We start from the raw sequence: 24,005 nt of genomic DNA on the forward strand, positions 1-24,005 counted from the left end.
TGCCTAAGGCTCTGAAACCCCAGATTCAGTCCCCCACACCACCATAAAAAAGATCTAAGTAGTACTCTGGTAAAAATAACTAACTAAATAAATAAATAACTTACTGTAAGACACTGTTTCACTGAATCACCAGGATGATCATAATTTTTATAGCAGCAAGGGAAAACTGAAACAGATTTTGGTAACTGAAAATTGGTTACTGTACCACCTCCCTAAACATGAGGCTTTGGAATTGGGCATTAGGCAGAAGGTGGAAAATTTTTGAAAAGCATAGGACCAGTAGAAATGTTGTACATGCCAAAATAAATAAAAACTGTGCCAGTGATAGTTTGAAAGAAAGAGAGGATTATTATAGAGGGAAAATAAGGATAGAGGTATAGATATGGGGAAAAGATCTGAAAAACAGGAACACACACACACACACACACTAGACAAACAAACAAAAACCAGTGATAATACCTGTGAATCCATTTCAATGAGATAAAGGAAGACCACATCTTCTCTCTCTACTTTGATAGCTTTATGTAATGGGTACTCAGTCTTGGATTTGATCATTTTGTATAACAGCTGGGCACTCATGCTGCTGAAGTCCTCCTTCCGTAAGTCATCCTAAAGATTGAGGAAACGGTGAAAAAGAAAATCAAATCAACACAAGTGATATTTACTAAGCAGTTCGGACTTGCTAGGCCCTATTTGAAAGGGCTTAGGATTTCCCAGTTCCTTTAACTTTCACAAACACCACATAAGGTAGGTACTACTACATCTATCTGATAGATGAAGAAAGTATGAAGAGTTTATAGTAACTTGCCAAGTTGGGACTCAGAGCCAAGAGGTTCACCTCCCAAGCCTATACTCTCCACTAAAGACTACTGTGCTTCTCAGTGTGATGGTAACGCATAAACAAGTAACACTAACAGCCAGCAAAAACAAAGCAACAAGGGCCCCTCCACATGAGGATATAGACCTTTCCTGCTCCCCAAGTCCAAGCCTACAAGATGGTAAAGACTGAATTAATCAAGACTCCCCAAACAATTCACTCCATCAAGTCACTGCTGGTCTCTACTACTGCAGATCCCTATCTTCCTATTTCTTACGTCAGAAAGGTTATTATTCTGTTTCAATTCTTTAAAATCCAGTACTTTAAGACACCCTTCCTCATGATGTTATCAGTCTGCAAAAGCTTTGTCATAAAACATATAACTGGGAGTCGGGTGTAGCGCAGCAGGTTAAGCAAGCACAGGTGGCACAAAGTGCAAGGACCGGCTTAAGGATCCTGGTTCCAGCTCCCAGCTCCCCATCTGCAGGGGAGTCGCTTCACAAGCAGTGAAGCAGGTCTACAGGTGTCTATCTTTCTCTCCCCCTCTGTCTTCTCCTCCTCTCTCCATTTCTCTCTGTCCTATCCAACAAGGACAACATCAATAACAACAGCAATAATAACTACAACAACAACAACAATAAAAAAGGGAGTGGGACGGTAGCGCAGCGGGTTAAGCGCAGGTGGTGCAAAGTGCAAGGACCAGCATAAGGATTCCAGTTCGAGCCAACGGCTCCCCACCTGCAGGGGAGTCGTTTCACAGGCGGTGAAGCAGGTCTGCAGGTGTCTATCTTTCTCTCCCCTTCTCTGTCTTCCCTTTCTCTCTCCATTTCTCTCTGTCCTATTCAACAACAACATCAATAACAACTACAATAACTACAACAATAAAACAAGGGCAACAAAAAGGAGTAAATAAATAAATACTTAAAAAATTAAAATATATAATGATAGTTTTTTTTAAGTATAAAACAGACAACATCTCAAGGGAATGCAAACTGTTCTGTATGGACAAAAGCTACCTTAGAAGGGCAACACGAAAATGAACCATATTCTCCACACTGTGCAACGGAGAAGACAAGAAAAGAGAGAGCCGTGAAGAGGTGCTGCTGTGCACAGCAGGGCTGATGGTCCCATAGCTAATAGACCAAAAGCAAAACCAAAACAACAACAACAAAAAAGCCAATCCGCGGGGGCCAGGTGGTGGTGCACCATGTTATAATGTACAAAGACCCAGGTTTGAGCCCCCAGTGTCCACCTGCAGGGGGAAGCTTTGTGAGTGGTGAAGCAATGCTGCAGGTGTCTCTCTGTCTTTCTTCATCTCAATCTCCCACTTCCCTCTCTCCACTTCTAGCTGTCTGTATCCAATAAAGATTAAAAAAAAAAAAAACTAAAAGAAAAAAAGAAGCCAGCCAACCAAACAACAACAACAAAAAACCCTAGTCCTCTCACAGATCTCATCAACTACTTGCCTTTGATTTTGTAATAAGGAATCTAAGGGTCAGAGAGCTAACTTTCCATGGAACCAGGTTTCCTGCTTTTGAATGAGGGATCTTTGTTCACGCCCCTCGGGCTCTCACTCACCCAGTGGCTTGCAATAATTTCTGCACAGTAGTTCATCAGTGTGCTGGCGTTCAGTTCCTCTGCTGTCTGATAGAAGCGAATACAGTTCCTGACATTCACCAGAGACATAACACCTTTCTCACATCTAAAAGAGATTATTGATGACAAATACATTTATAAATAAATTTATAAACAAATCAAAGCAATTATCTGCGTATGTGACGGGCTATAACTCAAAACACTGAAGGATAAATTATAAATGTATAGATAACAAATTGCAGCTGAGCTATCATATTTGTCTTCTTTCTCTATGGTGCTGGTGTCTCACCATGTGTGACACCACTGCTCCCAGGTTTTGTTATTTTTAGTTCAGGTGGCGAGACAGGGTGTGAGAGAGAAACCTGGAGAGACAGAAACACAACACAGCACTGCCCCAAACCTAAAGAGCTTCCCTGGGGAGTCAGGCGGTAGCTCAGCGGGTTAACCGCAGGTGGCGCAGGGACCGGCAGAAGGATCGCAGTTCGAGCCCCCGGCTCCCCACCTGCAGGAGAGTCGCTTCACAGGTTGGTGAAGTAGGTCTGCAGGTGTCTGTCTTTCTCTCCTCCTTTGTTTTCCCTCCTCTCTCCATTTCACTCTGTCCTATCTAACAACGACATCAATAACAACAACAGCTACAACAATAAGAGCAACAAAAGGGAAAATAAATAAATATAAAAAAAATTTAGTGGTAGCACAGTGGGTTAAGCGCACGTGGTGCAAAGCACAAGGACCTAAGGATCCCCGTTTGAGCCCCCGGCTCCCCAACTGCAGGGGAGTCACTTCACAGGCAGTGAAGCAGGTCTGCAAGAGTCTATCTTTCTCTCCCCCTCTCTGTCTTCCCCTCCTCTCTCCATTTCTCTCTTTCTATCTAACGATGACATCAATAACAACAACAATTAAAAAAACAACAAGGTCAACAAAAGGGAAAATAAATATAAAAAAAATTTTAAATGCATCATGTATAGAAACAGTTGAGTCAAGTGAGTTAACTAGGATGAAGAGATGACGGAAGAGGGGTGTCTGGGGCTCGGCTCTTCTGTCTGCTGGGGTTCACATCTAGAAGCAGTACAGAGACATACATGGTATCAGCAGTCGTCCCTGACAATCCACCATTGCTTCTTCAGCCCTACTGCACCCACAAAAACCTTTTTTCTGATCAGGACAGAATATACTGAGAAGAGCAAAATGAACTGTGAGGTTGAGGCCTACTGGATTTTAGAGGCCAAATTACAGAGTTCTCTGTGCAGCCTTTATTAAAGGAATGTTATGTATATTTCGTACAGTATGAGGTGCGGAATAGGTATGCTATAAGCTGGAAACTTTTCTCCTATTCTTCCCCTTCACTAAGGTCTGAAATCCCTTTACTAAGGAAAGACAAAGAAGAGATAATAGGAATCGGTTTCAGTTCCGTTATCAATCAGAAACACTGGGTGTGGGTAGGTAGCATAATGGTTATGCAAACAAACTCTCATGCCTGAGACTCAAAAATCCCAGGTTCAATCCCCCATATCACCATAAACCACTAGAGCTGAGCAGTGCTCTGGTTAAGAGAAAGAGAGAGAGAGAGAGAAAGAGAAACTGACTATCAATATTGTCCAGCCTTAACTATTGAAATTTTAGGTAACAGGAGGAGATGGGGGAGGAGATAGACAGACAGACAGACAGACATGGGAATGGGAGAGGGGGAGAAAGTAGGAATTGTGATAGATGAATGAGAAAGTTTCAAAACTTTACAAATGAGACCTTAGAGCAGAACCATTAATAATCAGAGTCATTTCTCCACCTAGTGGTAAACACAGGCAATTTGATTCAAAGATCTAAACTTAAAAGCTTTGTTTCCAAGTAACAAAGCTTACTAGGTATAAGAAGCAAATCCCTCAGGGCTTTTTCAAATCAAACTACAGTATCTTTTTTTCAAATTATTTATTTATTTATTTTTGATAAAGAGAGAGAGAAATTGAGAGGGGAGGGGGAGACAGAGAGGGAAAGAGCCAGAGAAACAGCTGCAGTCCCACTCACGAAGCTTCCCACTACAAGTGGGGACCAGGAACTTGAACCTGGGTCCTTGCATACTACAGTGTGTATGCTTAACTAGGTGTGCCACCGCCTGGCCCCAAGTCACAGTATCTTAATACCTTACTAGGATAATGAGTGACAATGTTAACATTTCTGAGTCTCTGCTCGGTGTGTCTGTTGCATGTGTACATTACACCATTAGTCTCTACCACACTTCAGAAATATTTCATCAAGTTATTCACCACAAAATATTCCATCAAATAGTTCTGACCTTGGTTTATGACATCAAAGCATTAAGCATGGTGCCCTAGTGACAACCATAAATTAGATAAATATTTTAAACAAGAGTATTTTCCTGGCAATATTTATCAACAATTTTCCTTTTCATCAAGTTGGTACACAGCATTCTCAAACCATCAAAACTCAGCCTACAGAACAAGTCATACCTGCTTCCTATTCAACTGCAGACATCTATGTCACCGCACTCTCACTGTCTTAAATGTATCTGCACGTGTGATTTCTCCTGTAGACACAAGAGGGGACTTTGCAATATTTTATAAATTAACACTGGGAGTCGGGTGGTAGTGCAGCAGCGGGTTAAGCACACATGACAAAAAGCGCAGGGACCGGCATAAAGATCCCAGTTCGAGCCCCCAGCTCCCCACAAGCAAGGGGTTGCTTCACTAGCAGTGAAGCAGGTTTGCAGGTGTTTCTCTTTCTCTTCCCCTATCTGTCCTCCCCTCCTCTCAATTTTTCTCTGTTCTATCCAACAACAATGACAATAATAATAATAACCATGATAAAATAAGGACAACAAAAGGGAAAAAAAAAAAAACAGCCTCCAGGAGCAGTGGATTCATAGTGCAGGCACTGAGCCCCAGCGATAAGCCTGAAGGGAAAACAAAAATCAACACTTGAATCTCATCCCCTATCTCTGCCATCCAGGCTTTTAACATAACTGTAACATAACAACTTAGTCCCTGTGTCCAAAGTGAGCATCTGGCAGTGTTGATAGTTATGAAGTCTAATCAGTTAATAAATAACATTTTAATTTAAAACATCAATTACACAGATTGTACTTATATAAGTTAATCTAAGTTCCTAGCACTTTTATCAAGGCAATTTAATTTATGAACAAGTTTGGTAAGATCAATGGGAGAAAGATCAGAACAGCTGAAAAGAGAAAAGATATCAATTACATGAGATCAAATTAAAGTCTTTCTCATTTCACCCTCAGATGGTTGAAACTCACCCAGACAAACAAAAGAGCTAACTTCAAGGTCTCCACCATAAAGATAACATTGCTAGTCCTGATACCTATTTTTCAGTTATGGGGTCTAGAAATTAAAATTCATTCAAGCCCACGTTAATTACAGGGAGATAGCAGAACCTATGGGTAGTGACTCACACGGGGCACAGTAAGCCTCCCCTGGGAAGTCGCCACCTCCCAGTGAAAACAGAGCAAGCAGCTCTAAGTAGCAAGGTTGCTCTAGGCTCTGAGCACAACACAACAGGTGGATGCCTCTTGGTGGCAGAAACCAACACTAAGTAGAAAAGTCATTACTTCAAGAAGCCAACAGAGCATAAAAGATAGAAAAAGTCACTTCATCGACCATCTCCAATAGAAAGAAAGGAGCATTTTGCTGGACATCATGTGGCGAACATTTTGTTTTCTGTTGCTCTAAAGCCCAACTTGGGAATCTAAAAAAAAAAAAAGAAGCAACTTGGGGAGTCGGGTGGTAGCACAGCAGGTTAAGCACAGGTGGTGAAAAGCACAAGGACCGATGTAAGGATCCTGGTTCGAGCCCTTGGCTCCCCACCTGCAGGGGAGTCACTTCACTTCCTCTCCCCCCCCCCGTCTTTTCCTCCTCTCTCCATTTCTCTCTGTCCTATCCAGCAACAATGACATCAATAACAACAATAACTACAACAATAAAACAACAAGGGTAACAAAAGGAAATAAATATTAAATTTTTTTTTAAAAAAAAAGCAACTTAACAGAAATGAGGTCTCAGAAATGCAGGCTATGAAGTCTACCAGGGAGGTGCCACGGCAGACAGAATGGAGAACGTGCATGTGTCAGACTCTGGGACTGGTCCAAAGCACCACAAATGCCAGAGCAGGGCTCTGGCCTAGATTTCTCCCTCTTTCTCTCAAAAAATAAACAACTGTAGTATTTTTAAGAGGAGATTTATGAGTCATATTTTTGAGTGTTTGTATAAGCATTAATATGTTCCCAACAAAAACAACCAAGGACTTTATCTGAATGTGTGTGTACACATATGACAGAAAGCAGAAAAAAAATGTTGAAGCACATGGCATAGGAAATCTGAGGGGTTTTGGACAATTGTCTATGTTTCAAATCTAATTTATCAGTCCATGCAGTTATGTAATCTCAGGGAATGAACCACTGAAAGAAAAGAGAAACTGAAAGTGTTGGTGAAGTTTAGTTTAAGGGATTAGCACATAATATAAACTGATAGGTAAGAGTCTCTTCCCCAGTAGCACCTTTAAAAGAACACCTTGCAAAAGTTATTTACATTAGCAGAAGAAGCTGTTTTCCCAGAGCTTGGCATAATTAAAGCTCAGCCACCACCATCTGAGGTGCTTGAATCTATCTGCTGTGACTTGCCTCTCCCTAAGGAGCTGTAGCTGAAAACGGTTAGCTAGTTTCATCAACTCAGTCAGGAATGCATCATCTTCTCGGAACTCCAATTCATCCGTATAGATCCAGCGAAGCATTGTCATTGTCACCTCAGGGTTGGCATCTGCTTAAAGAAAGAGAGAACCTTAACCCTTCTTGAAGACCGCTACAATTTGAGGTTAATAAAAGTAAATCATGGTCCACACCACTAACTGAAATATTACACAGCTATTAAAAACGGTGATTAAATAGTCTGCGTAGCACTTGACACCAAAAAACTGTTCAAAGTTTTTGTCAGGTGACCCAGAAAATGGCACAAGTGAACAAAGCATAGGATTCTCAGGCATGAGGTTCGATCCCCAACATCACGTGTGCCACGTCACGTGGGCACCAAAATAGGTGCGCCACCACCTGGTGCGATTATTAGTTATCTGGAGTGGAACAGGCCTCTCTCCTTTTTTCTCTGTCTCTCACCCTCTATCGAAAAGAAAAAACATCAAGTACACAAGTACTTCAAAAGAAAATGTGAAACTCAAGAAAATCAATCTCTTTTATGAATATACATTCTGAGACCCAGGAAATGGTACAGTGGGTGAGAGAGTGGGACAGAGAATCAGAGCACCCCTCTGGCTCATGTGATGCCAAGGATCAAACTCAGACTTCACACTTGAGAAATAAATGCTTTATCTATCTATCTATCTATCTACCTATCTATCTATCTATCTATCTATCTATCTATCTATCTCCTGTGCCAACTCCTGAGCTACTAAAAGCAATATATATATATATAATTTTATTGGGAACTAATTTACATGGCCATTGTTGTCACAGGTGGGCAGTTCCATATGGCTCCATGACAGATGTCAGCAAAAGCAAATTTTAATTCAATATTTAAATTAGGCTCCTTATGCTTCAGTGCAGGTTTCTGTGTTCTTAGATAATTTTCATTTTTTCTAGGGAGCAACTTTTCCCTCCCACTTTTACTCATTTACTGTACTGGTGCATGCTGCTTACACTCGGTATTTCATGATTATACATAAAGTTATGTTGTGTGAGCTATCTGACAGCAGCAAGATGATGAGGTTAAAGAGCCACTCCCGGAAGTTGGGTGGTAGAGCACAGCGGGTTAAGCACACATGGAGCAAAGCGCAAGGACCAGTGTAAGGATCTGACGCCCTGGCTCCCCACCTGCAGAGGGGTCGCTTCACAGGTGGTGAAGCAGGTCTGCTGGTGTCTATTTTTCTCTCCTGCTCTCTCTCTTCCCTTCCTCTCTTGATTTCTCTCTGTGGTATCTACTAACAACTACAGCAATAACAACAATAATAGTTACAACAAAGATAAAACAAGGGCAACAAAAGGGGGAGAAAACAGCCTCCAGGAGCAGTGGATTCGTGGTGTAGGCACTGAGCCCCAGCAATAAGCTTGGAGGCAAAGAAAAAAAAATGCTACTCCCACTGCAAATGTGACTGGTAATGTGCAAGAGTACCAAGTCCACCAACTTCACACCTACTGAGATCATCAATTTTTGATAATGTGGCTATCAGTGATAGACATGCTTTTTTTCTCACAAAGCTGGTTTCCATAATTTTTTTAAAAAATATTATTTATTTATTTACTCCCTTTTTGTTGCCCTTGTTGTTTTATTGTTGTAGTTATTACTGTCTGTCTTCGTTGTTGGATAGGACAGAGAGAAATGGAGAGAGGAGGGGAAGACAGAGAGGGGGAGAGAAAGACAGACACCTATAGACCTGCTTCACTGCCTGTGAAGCGACTCTCCTGCAGGTGGGGAGCCGGGAGCTTGATCTTTACACCGGTCCTTGCGCTTTGCGCCACCTGTACTTAACCCACTGCGCTACCGCCTGACTCCCGTTTCCATAATTTTTATATTATACTCTATGTAAACAGGCTGTCATGCAATCAGGATCCTATCATGCACTTTGTCATAACACCTCACAATGTGACAGGTTTTAGACGGTATCCACCATTCTGCTACACACAGGCTCATATATCATATATAAGATGCACATATGGCCTTAGAAGATTGTTTTAATAAATAAAAGCTGGGCAGAAAGGTTTTAGACATGTACACTGGTGCTATTCCAGTGAGAATTGTTTCTCCAGTGGGTACTGTAGTCACAGGCAGGAGTGCGTATGTGCATGTCTGTGTTTACAACTCTGGCTTATAGATCTTAGCTTAAATGCTAGAAATTATCAGAAAGTGAATTCATTCACAGTGGCAGAACTTAAGACATCTGTTCCTCTAAATGCATAAAGCCTACTTAACCTTTGCAGCTGTTCAGGAATTAACCAACACTGACGCCTACTTTATCACTCTACCAGGTGGGCCACTGCCTATATCTTAAAAAAAAATTTTTTTAATTAAAAAACCTTTTTAAAATATTTATTTATTTCCCCTTTTGTTGCCCTTGTTGTTTTTCATTGTTGTAGTTATTATTGTTATTGATGTTGTCGTCATTGTTAGATAGGACAGAGAGAAATGGAGAAAGGAGGGGAAGACAGAGAGGGGGGAGAGAAAGATAGACACCTGCAGACCTGCTTCACTGCCTTTGAAGCAACTCCCCTGCAGGTGGGGAGCCGGGGGTTCGAACCGGGATCCTTACGTCAGTCCTTGTGCTTTGTGCCATGTGCACTTAGCCTGCTGTGCTACCGTCCGACTCCCTATTTTATAATTTTTTATTTCTTTTTACCAGAGTACTTGTCAGTTCTGCCCTATGATGGCTGTGGGAAGTGAACGTGGGACCTTTGCTGACTCTGGCATGAAACTCTTTCAGCATACCGCTATGCTATCTTCACAGCTTTCTAATTCTTTAATGATTATTTACTTCTAAATTCTGTTCCTGGACACCAGAAAAAGTATTTTGGCAATTATTATTAAATTTCAAGCAACTGAACAGAAGGTATTTCTTTACTTTCTTTCTTTCTTTCTTTGTTAGTGGGAGAAAAATGTTTCCTGCACATTCCTTCCATAGTACTAACATACTATTATGTGAATATGATTTCTGGACAGATATTTGTTATAAGAACATTGTAGATAACCAAATATTTATAAGCCTGATATTAAACATCCAAAATGTACAATCTATTGATTCATTAACAATTAACTAGAACACAGTCACCATCAGCTGACAAGAAGTGTGTTCAAATTTTATTAAACTGCAAATACCTCAATATGATACCCTATAATCTTCTGAGATGTCTCTTACTGCCAGTTTTGCATCCCTGACATTCAGAGGCTCACCTGACAGATCCAGCTCCTCAGTGGAAGATAAACTGGCCAGGCTCCAGCTGTCACTTCGGGCTGCCAGGACGAACTTATGGGCATGGATGTGTTTGCCCCCAACTTTTATCTTCAGATCACTGATGAAGAAAAATATTCATTGATGTAAGAAGAAAAAGCCACCATAACTAGATAAAGCTAGAGTCCATTGCTGATAAATATATGGGCACTGACTCAAGAACTTGCATCTGTAGCAAACTGCTTCTAAGATCTGTGAGAACTATGGTGGTTACCTTGGGGAGGCGGGTGAGTGGGGACACAGAGACTTGGTGGTGAGTATGGCGTGGAATTATACTGTAATCTTACCATCACAAATTAAAAAAAAAAAAACAACTATGCATCTGTAAAAGAAAAAATAAACAGCAAGATTCTTTCTCTATGCAAGCACTGAATTCTGACAGATAATGTTTATATGTTTCTAGATATGTTTTCTTTCTTTCTTTTCATTGACACCAGGATTATTGCTGGGGCTTGGTGCCTGCATAACAAATCCACTGCTCCTGGTGGCCTTTTTTTTTTTTCTTTCCTTTATTTGAGAAGGCAGAGAGAAATTGAAAGGGGAGGGAGAGACAGCAGCAGTACCTGCTTTACTGCTCATGAAACATCTCCAAGCAGGTGGGGAGCCGGGCCTCCAACCTGGGTCCTCATGCATGGCAACATGTGCATTTAACCAGGTATGCCACTGCCTGGTCCCAACATGTTTGCTATTCCTAACTTCTAGCTTTAGCTCATATGAGATGGTCTCCTTTCAAAGACATTCACTAGTAGGATTTTTTTTTTTTTTTGGACCTGGGCCTCACACATGTCTAATATCACTGCTTTTGGCCACTTTTGTACTCCTATGTATCTATCTACAGAGAGAGAGAGAGAGAGAGAGAGAGAGAGAGAACAGCACTGAAGCTTCCTCCTTTGCCACAGCACTCCCATGTAGTACCGGCCTTGAGCCTGGGTTGCACACAGAAATGCAGGCACCATATCCAGCGAGCTCTCTCTCTCCAGCACCTCAAATGAACTCTTTATTTTTTTTCTCAACTGAATTCTTATGGTGGTAAATAGACAAGTGAAATAGCATGATTAACTTTCAAATGAAAATCCCCCAAGAAGCAGTAGAAACCCTAGCGGCCAAAAACAAAAAATAAAACAGTAAATGGGGGTGAGGGAGGTGGTAATGAGTGAGCTCACCCAGGAGAGCCCATACCTTATCAGAGAACCTACGTCTCGCTTGGAGCCTCAGCACCACACAGGAGCACTGTGGATGGCACCTGGGGAACTCCAGGGATGGCAAACCAGTGTTGTGGTGTCTTTCCTCTTATTTGTCTTCACCCCCACCCTTTGTCTATCTAAAATAAAGAATCATAGGAGCTAGGAGATAGCTCACTCTGTACAAGGTACTTTAGCATGTACAAGGCCCTGGGCTCAAGCCCCTGATGACTACATGAGAGCACCATGAAAAGGAGAAACTCTATGAATAGTGCAGTCATGTGCGACAGTCATGTGTCTCATCTCATCTATCTGGAAAAAAGAAGAAAAAGCCAAAAACCTGCCAGGAGTGGTAGGACTGCATAGGCGTGAAGCCTAAGTGACATTCTGGTGGCAAATATAAGAAAGGAAAGGAACAGGCCTAGGGAGGCTGTTCGGTGATGCTTATCATGCATGTGCAAGGTTCTGCATTCTTCCTGGCACTGCACAAAAGAAAAAAAAAAAGGAAGTTAAATAGTAATGCTTGATGTAGACATTTTTTAAATATATTTATTTTTATGTCTTTTTCAAATTTTTATTTATAAAAGGGAAACACTGACAAAACCATAGGATAGGAGGGGTACAACTCCACACAATTCCCACCACCAAAACTCCATATCCCATCCCCTCCCCTGATAGCTTTCCTATTCTCTAACCCTCTGGGAGTATGGACCCAGGATCATTGTGGGATGCAGATGGTGGAAGGTCTGGCTTCTGGCTTCTGTAATTGCTTCCCCGCTGAACATGGGCGCAGGTCGATCCACACTCCCAGCCGATGCAAACATATTCTACCTCCTGAAATAGTCTGTTCAACTAAATTCCAAGATGCAGCTAGCTATATTCAATCAGAAGAGTACTTAATATTTCAAATTATTATAAACTACTCCTAGTGTAGCAGAATATTAACAGTAAAGGAGAAATAGAATGGAGATTCTATTTGGAGCAGAACATGAAACTCCTGTCCCTAATCCCCACCTGCTCAACTAGCAATGAAGCAGCACTACAGGCCTCTCTCTTTCTCCCTCTCCTCTCTCAATTTCTCTGTCCTATCAAATAAATTTAATTAAAAAAATCAAAAATTATCTCAAATCATATCCTATGATAAAGTTTTAAATGTTATGAAAGCAAGAAGCTAGCTACAAAGCACAAGTTTTAATCACAAATCTGAATTTTATTTTTTTAATTAAAAAAAATTTCCCCTTTTGTTGCCCTTGTTTATCGTCGTCTTTGTTATTATTGTTGTTGCTATTGCTGTTGTTGGATAGGACAGAGAGAAATCGAGAAAGGAGGGGAAGACAGAGAGAGCAAGAGAAAGATAGACACCTGCAGACCTGCTTCACTGCTTGTGAAGGTGCAGGTAGGGAGCCAGAGGCTGGAACCGGGATCCTTCCGCCAGTTCTTGCGTTTTGCGCCACCTGTGCTTAACCCACTCGACTCCCTTGAATTTTATTTTTTAAGATTTACTTATTATTATTACTTTTTCTAATATTTTTATTATTTTAATGAGAGAGATACAGAAAGCAAGAACAGAGAGCTGCTCAGCTCTGACATATGGTTACTGGGGATTAAGCCTGGGATCTCGGAGTCTCATACATGAAAGTCTTTTGTTTAACCACTACACTGGCTCCTCAGCCTGGTTTCTTTATTATTAGTGAATGGGATGGCATTCTGGGGGCAGGGGAGACAGCACAATGGTTGTGCAAAAAAGACTTTCATGCCACATGCACCAAAAGTCCCAGGTTCAATTGCCAGTACCACCATAAACCAGAACTCAACAATGCTCTGGTGGGGGGAAGAAAGAGGAGGAGGGGAGGGAGAGCAAGACAAGATGGGAAGGGGAAGGGAGAGGCAGGAGAGGAAAGGGAGAGGAGGGGAGGGGAGGGGTGGGGGAGGAGAAGGGAAAGGAGTTGAGGAGATAGCAAAATGGATAAGCAAAAGGTTTTCCTGCCTGAGACTCTCAGGTCCCAGGGTCAAACCTCAGTACCACCACAAGCTGAGCAGTGCTCTGGTCTTTCTGAATCTCATTTAATCTTTAAAAAGAAAATGGCAGGTGGCGCAAAGTGCAAGGACCAGTGGTGGCGTAAGGATCCTGGTTCGAGCCCCCGGCTCCCCACCTGCAGGGGAGTCGTTTCACAGGCGGTGAAGCAGGTCTGCAGGTGTCTATCTTTCTCTCCTCCTCTCTGTCTTCCCCTCCTCTCTCCATTTCTCTCTGTCCTATCCAACAATGACGATAACAATAATAACTACAACAATAAAACAAGGGCAACAAACGGAAATAAAAAAAAAAAGAAAAGAAAAAGCCCCTACACCCCACCTGCAGGGGAAAAGCTTCGTAAGTGGAGAAGCAGGGCTGCAGGTGTCTCTCTGTCTCTCTCCCTCTCTATCTCCCCCTCCTCTCTCCATATCCAATAATAAATAAATATTTAAAAAAAAAAGAAAAAGGGATGAAATTCAAGAGCTGACATATGCCAGTTTTGCATTCTATTTCACTGAATCTCTCTCTGACTTAAGCTTTACTTTTAGCCATAAAATTATGAAAAGGAATGCTCCCGGGCTGGTTATATAGCTCAGTCGTGAACACAAGCTCCAATTTATGAGGTCCTGAGTTTAATCCCTGGACCTAAAAATATGTTTCTAGTGGGGGTTGTATTGTTAAATGGGAATCTGGGGAATGTTATGCATGTACAAACTATTGTATTTACTGTTGAATGTAAAACATTAATTCCCCAATAAAGAAATAAATTATTAAAAATAATAACAATAAATAAAAATATGTTTCTATAAAATCCCTAAGAAACTTTCATGCCTGGGGTTCTGAAGTCATAAGGTCAATCCCAGCACCATCATAAACCAGAGCTGAGTAGTGCTCTGGTAAATATAATACCTACTACTACTACTACTATTACTACTACTACTAGTCATGAATATTAGGTAAACTATTTTTCTCTTTTTTCATGTCTTTTTTTAAATTTTATTTATTATTGGATAGAGACAGAGAAATTGAGAGAGAAGTGGGAGACAGAGAGGAAGAGAGACATAGAGATGGCTGCAGACCTGCTTCACCACCTGTGAAGTGACTCCCCTGCAGATGTGGAGCCGGGGGCTCGAACCAGGAGCCCAGCAGGTCCTTGCACTTTGCACCACCTGTGCTTAACCCGCTGCGCTACTGCCCGACTCCCACTATTTTTCTCTTTTGTATTCAAACACAGTAAAGGTAAATTAACAAAACAAACAAACAAAATGAGGCTGGGAAATAGCTCACCCAGCAGAATATATACCTCATTATGCACAATGACATGAGCCCCTGGCCACCACATGGGAGCACCAAACACGTGAAGTGTCTAGAGTGGTGAAGATGAAGGGGGTAAGGGTGGGGATTCTGCTGGGAGTAGTGGAATCCTGCAGGCATGAAGCCTCGGTGAAAAAAACTTGAAAAGGGGGCCTGGAGAGACAGCATAATGGCTATGCAAAAAGATTTTCATACCTGAGATAGCAAAACTCCCAGGTTCAATCGCCATCACTACCATAAGCCAGAGCTGCAGTGCTCTGGTGAAAAAGAAAAGAAAAGCAATGAAACAACTCGAAAAGAAGTGATGCTGAGCCAGGTGCACTGACAGTCTTCCAGCTGCTTAAAGCATGAATTTAATCCTCCATCTAACCTGAGGGCAAGTAGGTATATTATTAGCCCCATGTCACAGGTTAGACAACTCCAGGAAATAGAGGTAGTGAGTGGCCAGCTGAGCTCTGAATATAGGCTCTGTGGCTCCAGAGTCCACCTTAACCATCAACACTGCTCACTAGTTGCAACACTCCTTTAGAGATTACAAGAGAAAGTAACCTCTCCCTGGACATGTAACCTGCCTGCAACAGCTGTGCCATCACCATGGCCCCCACAGTTCAGTACTAAAAAGAAAACAAGAAACAGGAGAAGACAAGAGACAAAATCTTGCTTCAACATGAGATAGGAAAGCAAAGAAACAAAAGTCTGTTTCAACTGGGGCTGGAAAATGGCTCGCCTGGCAGGGCATGTGCCTTGCCAAGTAAGTGTGTGGCCCAGGTCTGAGTCCCAGCACCACATGGGAAAGCCATAGCACCAGAGGAAGTTCCAGTGCTGTGCTTTCCCCCTCCCTCCTTCTCCGTCTCTATCAGAAAAGAAAAAGAATGACAAAATTTGCTGAGGAATGGTGAAATTAAGCATGTAGGAGGCCCCAATGCCAACATAATTAATTGATTAATTAAATTTTGGATTCAGGGGGTTTATATTCTAGGAACTGACAGTTTGATAATGATTTGATTACAGGACATAAATTTGGGAAGAAGGCAAACGAAGAGTGTGGTCTGGGAGGTGGCACAGTGGATGAAGTTTTAGATTCTCAAGCATGAGGTCCTGAGTTCAATCCCTGGCAACATATCTACCAGAGTGATGTTCTTTCTCGCTCACTAATAAATTAAAAAAAAATTTTTTTTAAAGAAAGTAAGAGGAGAAACTGCACTGTGGTCAGGGGAGTAAAAAAATAAAGGTATGCTTTGCAAACTGGTTCTGTCTAGAACTCACCTATACTGCTCTTGCTCAAAGAGGTCTGCGACAATGGTCAGCAGGCGGCTGATGAAGGATTCATTGTTGTTTTCCGTGTTTGCTTGTGCAGCCAAAAGGCTGCATCTTTTCTCTGTTTCTGCCAGCTTTTTCTGCAATCTGACATACTCTTGTCGAAGAAGCATCAAGTGCTTTTCCAACTTGGCCACCTCCTCTGTAAGGAAAACAAAAAGAAATCACATTTACAACGGGAAGTATAAAAGCAGACTAGTTACATATCCCATAGATCAGATACCTAAAGGATTGACTAGTCATGTGACTTTTCTATAAATCCTTAAATATCTCAAGAACTAAGAATGGCTTTGTTTTAGGGTGCCAGTGAGCTAGAGAAAAACAACAAACAAAAAAACCCCACATAGCCTAGTAGGAATTTCTTTGTGTGTAATACATGGTAATAAGTAAATACAAATAAAATGCTGACAGACACCTGCACTGCAAATGCTGTACTGTAAAACCAGGAATCTTGGGCGGGGAGGAGTATCAAAATCATCTGGGTGGCTTTTTTTTTTTTTTTTTTTTTTTAGCCACTAGTGTAATTCTTCTTCTATCTGACCTATCCTGTTCTCAAAGTCTCCACTAATAATGCTCTCATGCAATCTTCATGACAACTCCACAAAGATCTATAGTCATACTTCACAGATGAGAATACTGGGGCACAGAGAAACGAAGAATTTACCCAGAAGTCAGGAAGCTGGTAAGAAGTAGAGCTGGGCTAGGAGCTGGCCATCTCATTTTCAGGACCTGTGACCTCACTGGCCCTTACCTCACACTACCTGAACATCAGCTCTGCTTAAGGGAATAACCAGGAAGTTAATAATGGTTCAGAAGGAAGCAAGTATATTCCATAGGCGTCCTGCAGCAGATTTAAAAGGTAGAGAAGCTTTGGATCTGACTCACTAAATTCAATAAGCATATATACCAGGTGTCTATTAGGTGCCAAACAATACATAGTGGTAAACAAAATCAAACCATTTTTCTCAGATCTTTTAGTTACTGGGAAACGTTAAGTGTAATTAAAATCACAACAGTAAAATGCAAAATTATTCCTCTGGTATTGAACTCTATAAATACAGAAAATTTAACTTTGGATTCCAAAGTAAAGCTTCTCTGAGAATGGAAGCAGTCAATAAATTTGTTTCTTCACTCACTTGGGTCATGGTGGGGATTTGTGTAACCATAAAAATCAGTATCTAGGGGGTTGGGCGGTGGCGCAGTGGGTTAAGCGCATGTGGCGCAAAGCGCAAGGACCGGCGTAAGGATCCCGGTTCGAGCCCCCTGCTCCCCACCTGTAGGGGAGTTGCTTCATAGGCGGTGAAGCAGGTCTGCAGGTGTCTATCTTTCTCTCCCCCTCTGTCTTCCCCTCCTCTCTCCATTTCTCTCTGTCCTATCCAACAACGAACAACATCAACAATGGCAATAATAATAACCACAACGAGGCTACAACAATGGCAACAAAAGGGGGGAAAAATGGCCTCCAGGAGCAGTGGATTCATGGTGCAGGCACCAAGCCCAGCAATAACCCTGGAGGAAAAAAAAAAATCAGTATCTATAATGGAAGGGCAGTAATTATGGAATCACAGCGCCGCTGTGGGCTTTGATCCTTCACCCTGCCTCTCTCTAGACAATGCCGACAGACAAACATGCCACATCCTACCTCATTCTCAGCCAATGTCTGGTGAAAACTTAGCTATTGCCAACAACTTCCATTCCACCAGTACGTACTTCCAATCTGACTTTTGTCCTTATATATAAAGAGGCAAGGTGGGGGGGATGCAGAGAGACACCACAGCACTAAAGCTTCCCTCAATGTGGTGAGGTGCAGGCTAGAACCTGGGTCATGCACATGGCAAAGCAGCCTACTATATAAGCGAGCTACTGGATTTTGCTGGCTCCCAGCCCAAGCTTTTAAAATATCTCCCTTCTATCCAAAGTTAATCCTTATGTTTATCCCACCTGTTTCAACCCCCTCATGTTTTTGCTTAATTATCAATAATATCTTCAGCAGCAATTTCAGTATCTTTAAACTGTGTTGTCATCAGCACATAAACCTGTGAAGTCTGTCAGAACTCTCCCACATATCTAACAGCCTCTGCCCTTTCGCTTCTAGAGACCCAACACACCACTTCCCTGCCATTCCCTCCACCTACCCCTAACAATCCTCTTACAGTGATGAAATCCAGTACACCAGGTAGTAATTTCCTTCCTGAGTCTCTATGACACAGCATATAGCAGATGTATCTATGTTGTTTTCCTTCCCTCCTCTAAGAAACAACACTTGTCTTCCCCCAATTTCATTGTTTTCTTTCTTTTTTTTTTTTAATTCAACAGGACAGACAGAAGTTGAGGTGGGAAGGAGAGAGAGAAAGAAACACACCTGCAGCACTGCTTTACCACTCACCAAGCTTCCCCTTGTAGGTGGGGACTAGGACTTGAACATAGTATCCTTCCCAATCTTTGACTACCGACCCTCCCCAGGACAATTCTGTTGTCCCTCTTTCCAACTGTATGTTCTACTGGGAAGGGTGCCATCAGGTCTTTGGATTATGGTTGACACCACAATTAGGAGTCAAAAACTCACAGATCCACCCTTTGATTCCCCAATCTCTCACCTACCTGTTAGCCCAACAGACATTTCTCCCTAGGGCCTATGGGTATCTCCAATTCGCCATGCCCATGTTCTTTCCTCATAGGTCCCTCGTGCAACAAGCAAATTAGTAGTGAACAAGGGATATGGGAGTTATTGTAGATAACTCTTTCACTCACAGGGTATCAAATTTACCCCGACACAAAAACTGCTGACTTTCTTGCTTAAAATATCTCCGGGCATACTTCCTATCTTCTGAAATAAAATTTTAAGGAAAAAAGAAGAAAGACTGGCTAAAATAAAGTAGTATTTACAATAATCTTATTATACTTTCAAACCCTAGCCAGTAGCATTTACTATTATAGCAAGCCCCTTAGGGAGGACTCAACACTGCTTTTCCTCTGTATGATACATTTACAGTGGTCACTGGTTTTGAAGAGTTCTTCACTGTGACCCAGATTAAGAAGCCAAGAAATGACAATCATTTACCTCAAGAGAGGAAAGCATTTAATACAAAACAAGAAGTTCATATGATGGTACAATGCTTTTCTTATTTTCTTCTGCAAAGAAAAAGAAATGGGCGGGGGGTTGGCGGTAGCGCAGCAGGTTAAGTGCACGTGGCGCAAAGTGCAAGGACTGGCATAAGGACCCGGGTTCAAGCCCCCGGCTCCTGACATACAGGGGAGTAGCTTCACAGGTGATGAAGCAGGTCTGCGGGTGTCTTTGTCTTTCTCTCCCACTCTGTCTTCCCCTCCTCTCTCAATTTCTCTCTGTCCTATCCAACAACGAACGACATCAACAACAATAAAAACCAAAACAAGGCTACAAAAACAAGGGCAACAAAAGGGGAAAAAAATGGCCTCCAGGAGCAGTGGATTCATGGTGCAGGCACTGAGCCCCAGCAATAACCCTGGAGGCAAAAAAAAAAAAAAAAAGAAAGAAAGAAATGGGGTGACTGCCTTCTTTAAAAAAAAAAAGTCACCAATTTCTAGGTGTGGTAACAACAACAAAAAAAAATCTAAGGAGCTTAAAATTACCAGTAACATTAAATTTTGTTCTCAAACTCCCATTACTTAAGCAAAACAAATCTATGGTGTCAGGGGTCATGCTAAGGGTTACTGTTAGAGGAATGGCAGGAGAGTGGTCACTGGGAAGGGTTTTGAAGGTGCCTGATGGGATGCTGGCAACATCCTTGAACTTACTAGTGGTGACATTCATGTTATACTTTTTTTTTTTCTTTTTTGCCTCAAGAGTTATCCCTAGGGCTTGGTGCCTGCACTATGAATCCACTGCTCCTGGAGGCCATCTTTTTTCCATTAGTTGTTGCTATACTTTTTGATAGCTCATTGAGCTTTATACTTATGAATCACTTTTTCTGTGTAGATATCTTAAATTAAAGCATTTTAAATTGTTGATGTCTACCTCTAAATGAGTTCCGAGGTCTAACTGGTAAGATCCAAATCATCTTGGTAACTAGCTATGAGACCAAGGGCAAGTTTATCTCTTAAACTTCAGTCTCTTCATCTGTAAATTGGGGGGTGGGGGTGGGAACACACCTGCTTCTTGGTGATATTGTTAGAATGACAACATCTAGCACTGTCCACTCAAAACTTCGCACATTTCCTCCATCTTCCCGGCATTCATCAATAATGGCTTAGATAACAATTTTTGTTTAGTCACAGAAGTAGAATGGACTTAAATGATTTATTGACAAAAAAAAAATCAATGAATTAAAGTCATAGCAAATCAACAGGACACTATTAAAAAATATATGAGGTTGGGAGTCGGCAGTAGCGCAGCAGGTCAAGCACACATGGCGCAAAGCACAAGGACTGGTATAAGAATCCCGGTTTGAGGCCCCGGCTCCCCACCTGCAGGGGAGTCACTTCACAAGTGGTGAAGCAGGTCTGCAGGTGTCTATCTTTCTCTCCCCCTCTCTGTCTTCCCCTCCTCTCTCCATTTCTCTCTGTCCTATCCAACAACGATATCAACAACAATGATATCAATAACAGCAACAATAATAACTATAAGGGCAACAAAAGGGAATAATATATATATATATATATATATATGGTCCCAGTTTGAGCCTCCGGCTCCCCCTACAGAGGGGTTGCTTCACAAGCAGTGAAGCAAGTCTGCAGGCATCTTTTTCTTCCCTTCCTCTCTCAATTTCTCTTCTATCCAATTAAAAAAAAAAAAAAAAAGGCCTCCAGGAGCAGTGGATTTGTAGTATTGGTACTGAGTCCCAGTAATAACTCTGGAGAACAAAACAAAAGTATGCGGTGATGATCAGAGTAAAAACAAAAATAAAAAAACTGTACCACCTCACATAGGAAGTTAGAACTGACATGACAATTTCCCAACTTAAAAAGTAGAACCTAATGTGCTTCAAAAACCATGACAGTAGGGCTGGAAAGAGGGCTCATCAGGCAGTGTGTGTGTGTTGCCACATGTGCGACTCAGGTTCAAACCCCAATATATCACAGGAGATGTTAAGACACCAGCGGAAGTTTCAGTGCTATTATCTCTCCTTCCTCCCCTCCTTCCCTTTCCTTTTCTCTCTGCCAGGGATTCCCCCGCCCCCCATCTTTTTTAAAATTTTGTTTTACTATTTTGGAAAAGAGACAGAGAAATTGAGAGGGGAGGGAGAGATAGAGATGGGGAAAGACACAAATGTGTAGCACTGCTTCATCACTCCTGAAGCTTATGGGGCCCAGGACCTGAACTCTTCTCTGCAGATTACATGTGCTGTATCAGATGTGCCACCAGCCGGCTCTCTGCTCCATCTTCCTATCTGAATAAAAGAGTCATTCTGGGAGCAGTGAAATCATGCATGCATTGAGAGGGGGAAAAAAATCATCACATTATTCATTTGAAAGAGGTACAATTAGGCTGTCCTTTAAAACAAACTATAAAAAAAGTTTCTCTTAATCTACCACAGTAACAAAGTCAAAGTCTACAGTTAATCTAAAAAACCGACATTATAAACATCAGTTAGGGCCAGCAAAACTAACTCACTTGGATAGTGTGCTGTTTTAGCACGTGCACGACTCAGGCTCAAGCCCAGTCCCCACTGCATTGAAGGAAGCTTCAGTGCTGGGGTTTCTTTTTTTTTATATTTATTTTATTTATTTATTCCCTTTTGTTGCCCTTGTTGTTTTATTGTTGTAGTTATTATTGTTGTTGTCGTCGTTGTTGGATAGGACAGAGAGAAATGGAGAGAGGAGGGGAAGACAGAGAGGAGGAGAGAAAGATAGACACCTGCAGACCTGCTTCACCGCCTGTGAAGCGACTCCCCTGCAGGTGGGGAGCCAGGGTTCGAACCGGGATCCTTATGCCGGTCCTTGTGCTTTGCGCCACCTGCGCTTAGCCCGCTGCACTACAGCCCGACTCCCCAGCGCTGGGGTTTCTTTCCCCTTCTCTCTCTCTCTGCCCTGCTCCTTCTATCTAAAAAACTCAGACCAGAATGTTGAAGCTCTAGAGCCAACAAATAAATCAATGAACAAAACAAACATCTAGAAATAAGAGAGAGAGAGAGAGAGGGAGACACTGCAGAGTAATCACCCTGGGTCATATTTTCATTCAGATAGGGAGACAAAAAGAGATACAGGGAAACAGGAAGGGAAACCATCACGGCACTGGAACTTGGCTGTTGCCTCAGCACCTTCCTTGTGGTGCTGAGGCTGCGCCTGGGCTGTGAACATAGGAATGCTGCTGTTCTATCTAGCAAATTATCTCGATGGCCCCAATTTTATTTTTTGCTATAGTGGTAGTGTTGAAATTTTAAAATTTTTATGCATGCAAACACAGAATATACATAGCACCAATCATAATCAAGAGAAATGAGAACAAATGTAAAAATGGAGTCTTCACTCCTTACTGTACTACCACAGTAATTTCAGTCTGTCCTTTTGCTATTGCTGTGAGATGAAGCGTGGTATCTATTTTAAATGTTGTCGGAAGCTAATAGTTTTCTGCATGAGTGGTCAGTACATATAATGACATGCATAAGGACCTGAGTTTGTACCTCTGACTAGCACATAGGAATTCAGTGTGTGTGTGTTTCATGAGTAGTAAAGCAGTGGTACAGCCTATCTCCCTCCCATTGTCTCTCTCACCTCAGAAAATAATAGAGGGAGGGCCGGGTAGTGGTACACCTGGTTGAGCACGTTACAGTGTGCAAGGACCCAGGTTTGAGCCCCCGGCCCCCACCTGCAGGGGGGAAGCTTCACGAGTGGTGATGCAGGGCTGCAGGTGTCTCTCTCTCTCTCTATAATATCACCCCCCTCTCTCTCAATTTCTGGCTTTCTTTATCCAATAAAATAAATAAAGATAACAAAAAAAAACTTAAAAAAAAGAAAATAATAGACGGGGAAAAAAAAAAAAAAGCCACTGGCAGTGGTGAAGCAGTGCAGCCATAGAGTCCCAGTGATTTTTGCCTAGTGGCAAGAAAAAAAAAGTGGTCTTTCCTAGTTCTCATGTAGTTGATACTGTGTTTCGTGTATATGCACATACAGAGCAGCCATGGCTGATAAGTACGTTGTTCTCTGGAGAATACTGCACATTTGAACATTTGTCCTAGACCTGTCACTTAGCTGTGTGGTTCTCACAAGAAGTATCAAATTCTCATTATGAGCAAGAATGGAGACAGACATGCTACAGCTGCTCAGTGCAGTGATAAAGAAAAGAGCACGGGATTGAATCGCCTCGCCACCACCAGCTCTGTTCCTGGGTCATCTCTCTCGCATCGCTGAGTGAGGAGCAGCCCAGGCTGGCTCCGGTCACCATCTCTCCAACCCAGAGAGTACGCGCCCAGGAAGAGTCACCCCCACGCTAGCCCGGCACCTGACAGAAATTTCTTTTCCTTTTTATTTCTTTTTGATAGAGGACGAGACACAGAGAAATATAGTGGGGAGAGACACAGATACCTGTAGCTCTGCTCCACTGCCCATGAAGCTTTCCCCCTGCAGGTGGGAACCCAGGGCTTGAACCAGGGTCTTTGTGCAAGCTGACATGTCCACTCTACCCAGTGTGTCTCTGCCCAGCTCCCACTAGGAAAGGTGCTCTGATCTTCCCTGCCCTGTGCTGAGTGCTGGGGAGATAGGATGGCCATAGTAGGCACAGTCATGACTCAGGATACCTAAAGCCCATGGGGTTGACAGAACCCATCCTGGGGACAGTTGAATATTTAGAGGAAACTGGAAGAAGTGCTCCTCA

The 24,005-nt window shown here is 42.2% G+C and overlaps 1 protein-coding gene and 1 long non-coding RNA gene across 2 annotated transcripts in view; one reads left to right on the forward strand and one right to left on the reverse strand.

Moving 5' to 3' along the window:
- Positions 1-16,354, reverse strand: part of ANKFY1 (ankyrin repeat and FYVE domain containing 1) — a 56,415-nt gene extending 40,061 nt beyond the window's left edge. Inside the window, exons 1-5 of the mRNA XM_060204168.1 lie at positions 16,166-16,354; positions 10,333-10,451; positions 7,062-7,197; positions 2,396-2,519; positions 460-609 (exon numbers count right to left, since the gene is read on the reverse strand). Of these exons, the coding sequence (XP_060060151.1) occupies positions 460-609; positions 2,396-2,519; positions 7,062-7,197; positions 10,333-10,451; positions 16,166-16,329 (693 nt within the window). The 5' untranslated portion in view covers positions 16,330-16,354. The remainder of the gene's footprint in view (positions 1-459; positions 610-2,395; positions 2,520-7,061; positions 7,198-10,332; positions 10,452-16,165) is intronic.
- The window catches only part of LOC132542034 (uncharacterized), a 460,964-nt gene extending 439,852 nt beyond the window's left edge, over positions 1-21,112 (forward strand). Inside the window, exon 2 of the long non-coding RNA XR_009553167.1 lies at positions 20,896-21,112. This is a non-coding gene — a long non-coding RNA (uncharacterized LOC132542034). The remainder of the gene's footprint in view (positions 1-20,895) is intronic.
- The last annotated feature ends 2,893 nt before the right edge of the window (positions 21,113-24,005 follow it).

The sequence above is a fragment of the Erinaceus europaeus genome, chromosome 12, assembly GCF_950295315.1.
Source record: "Erinaceus europaeus chromosome 12, mEriEur2.1, whole genome shotgun sequence".
NCBI classification, from domain to species: domain Eukaryota; kingdom Metazoa; phylum Chordata; class Mammalia; order Eulipotyphla; family Erinaceidae; genus Erinaceus; species Erinaceus europaeus.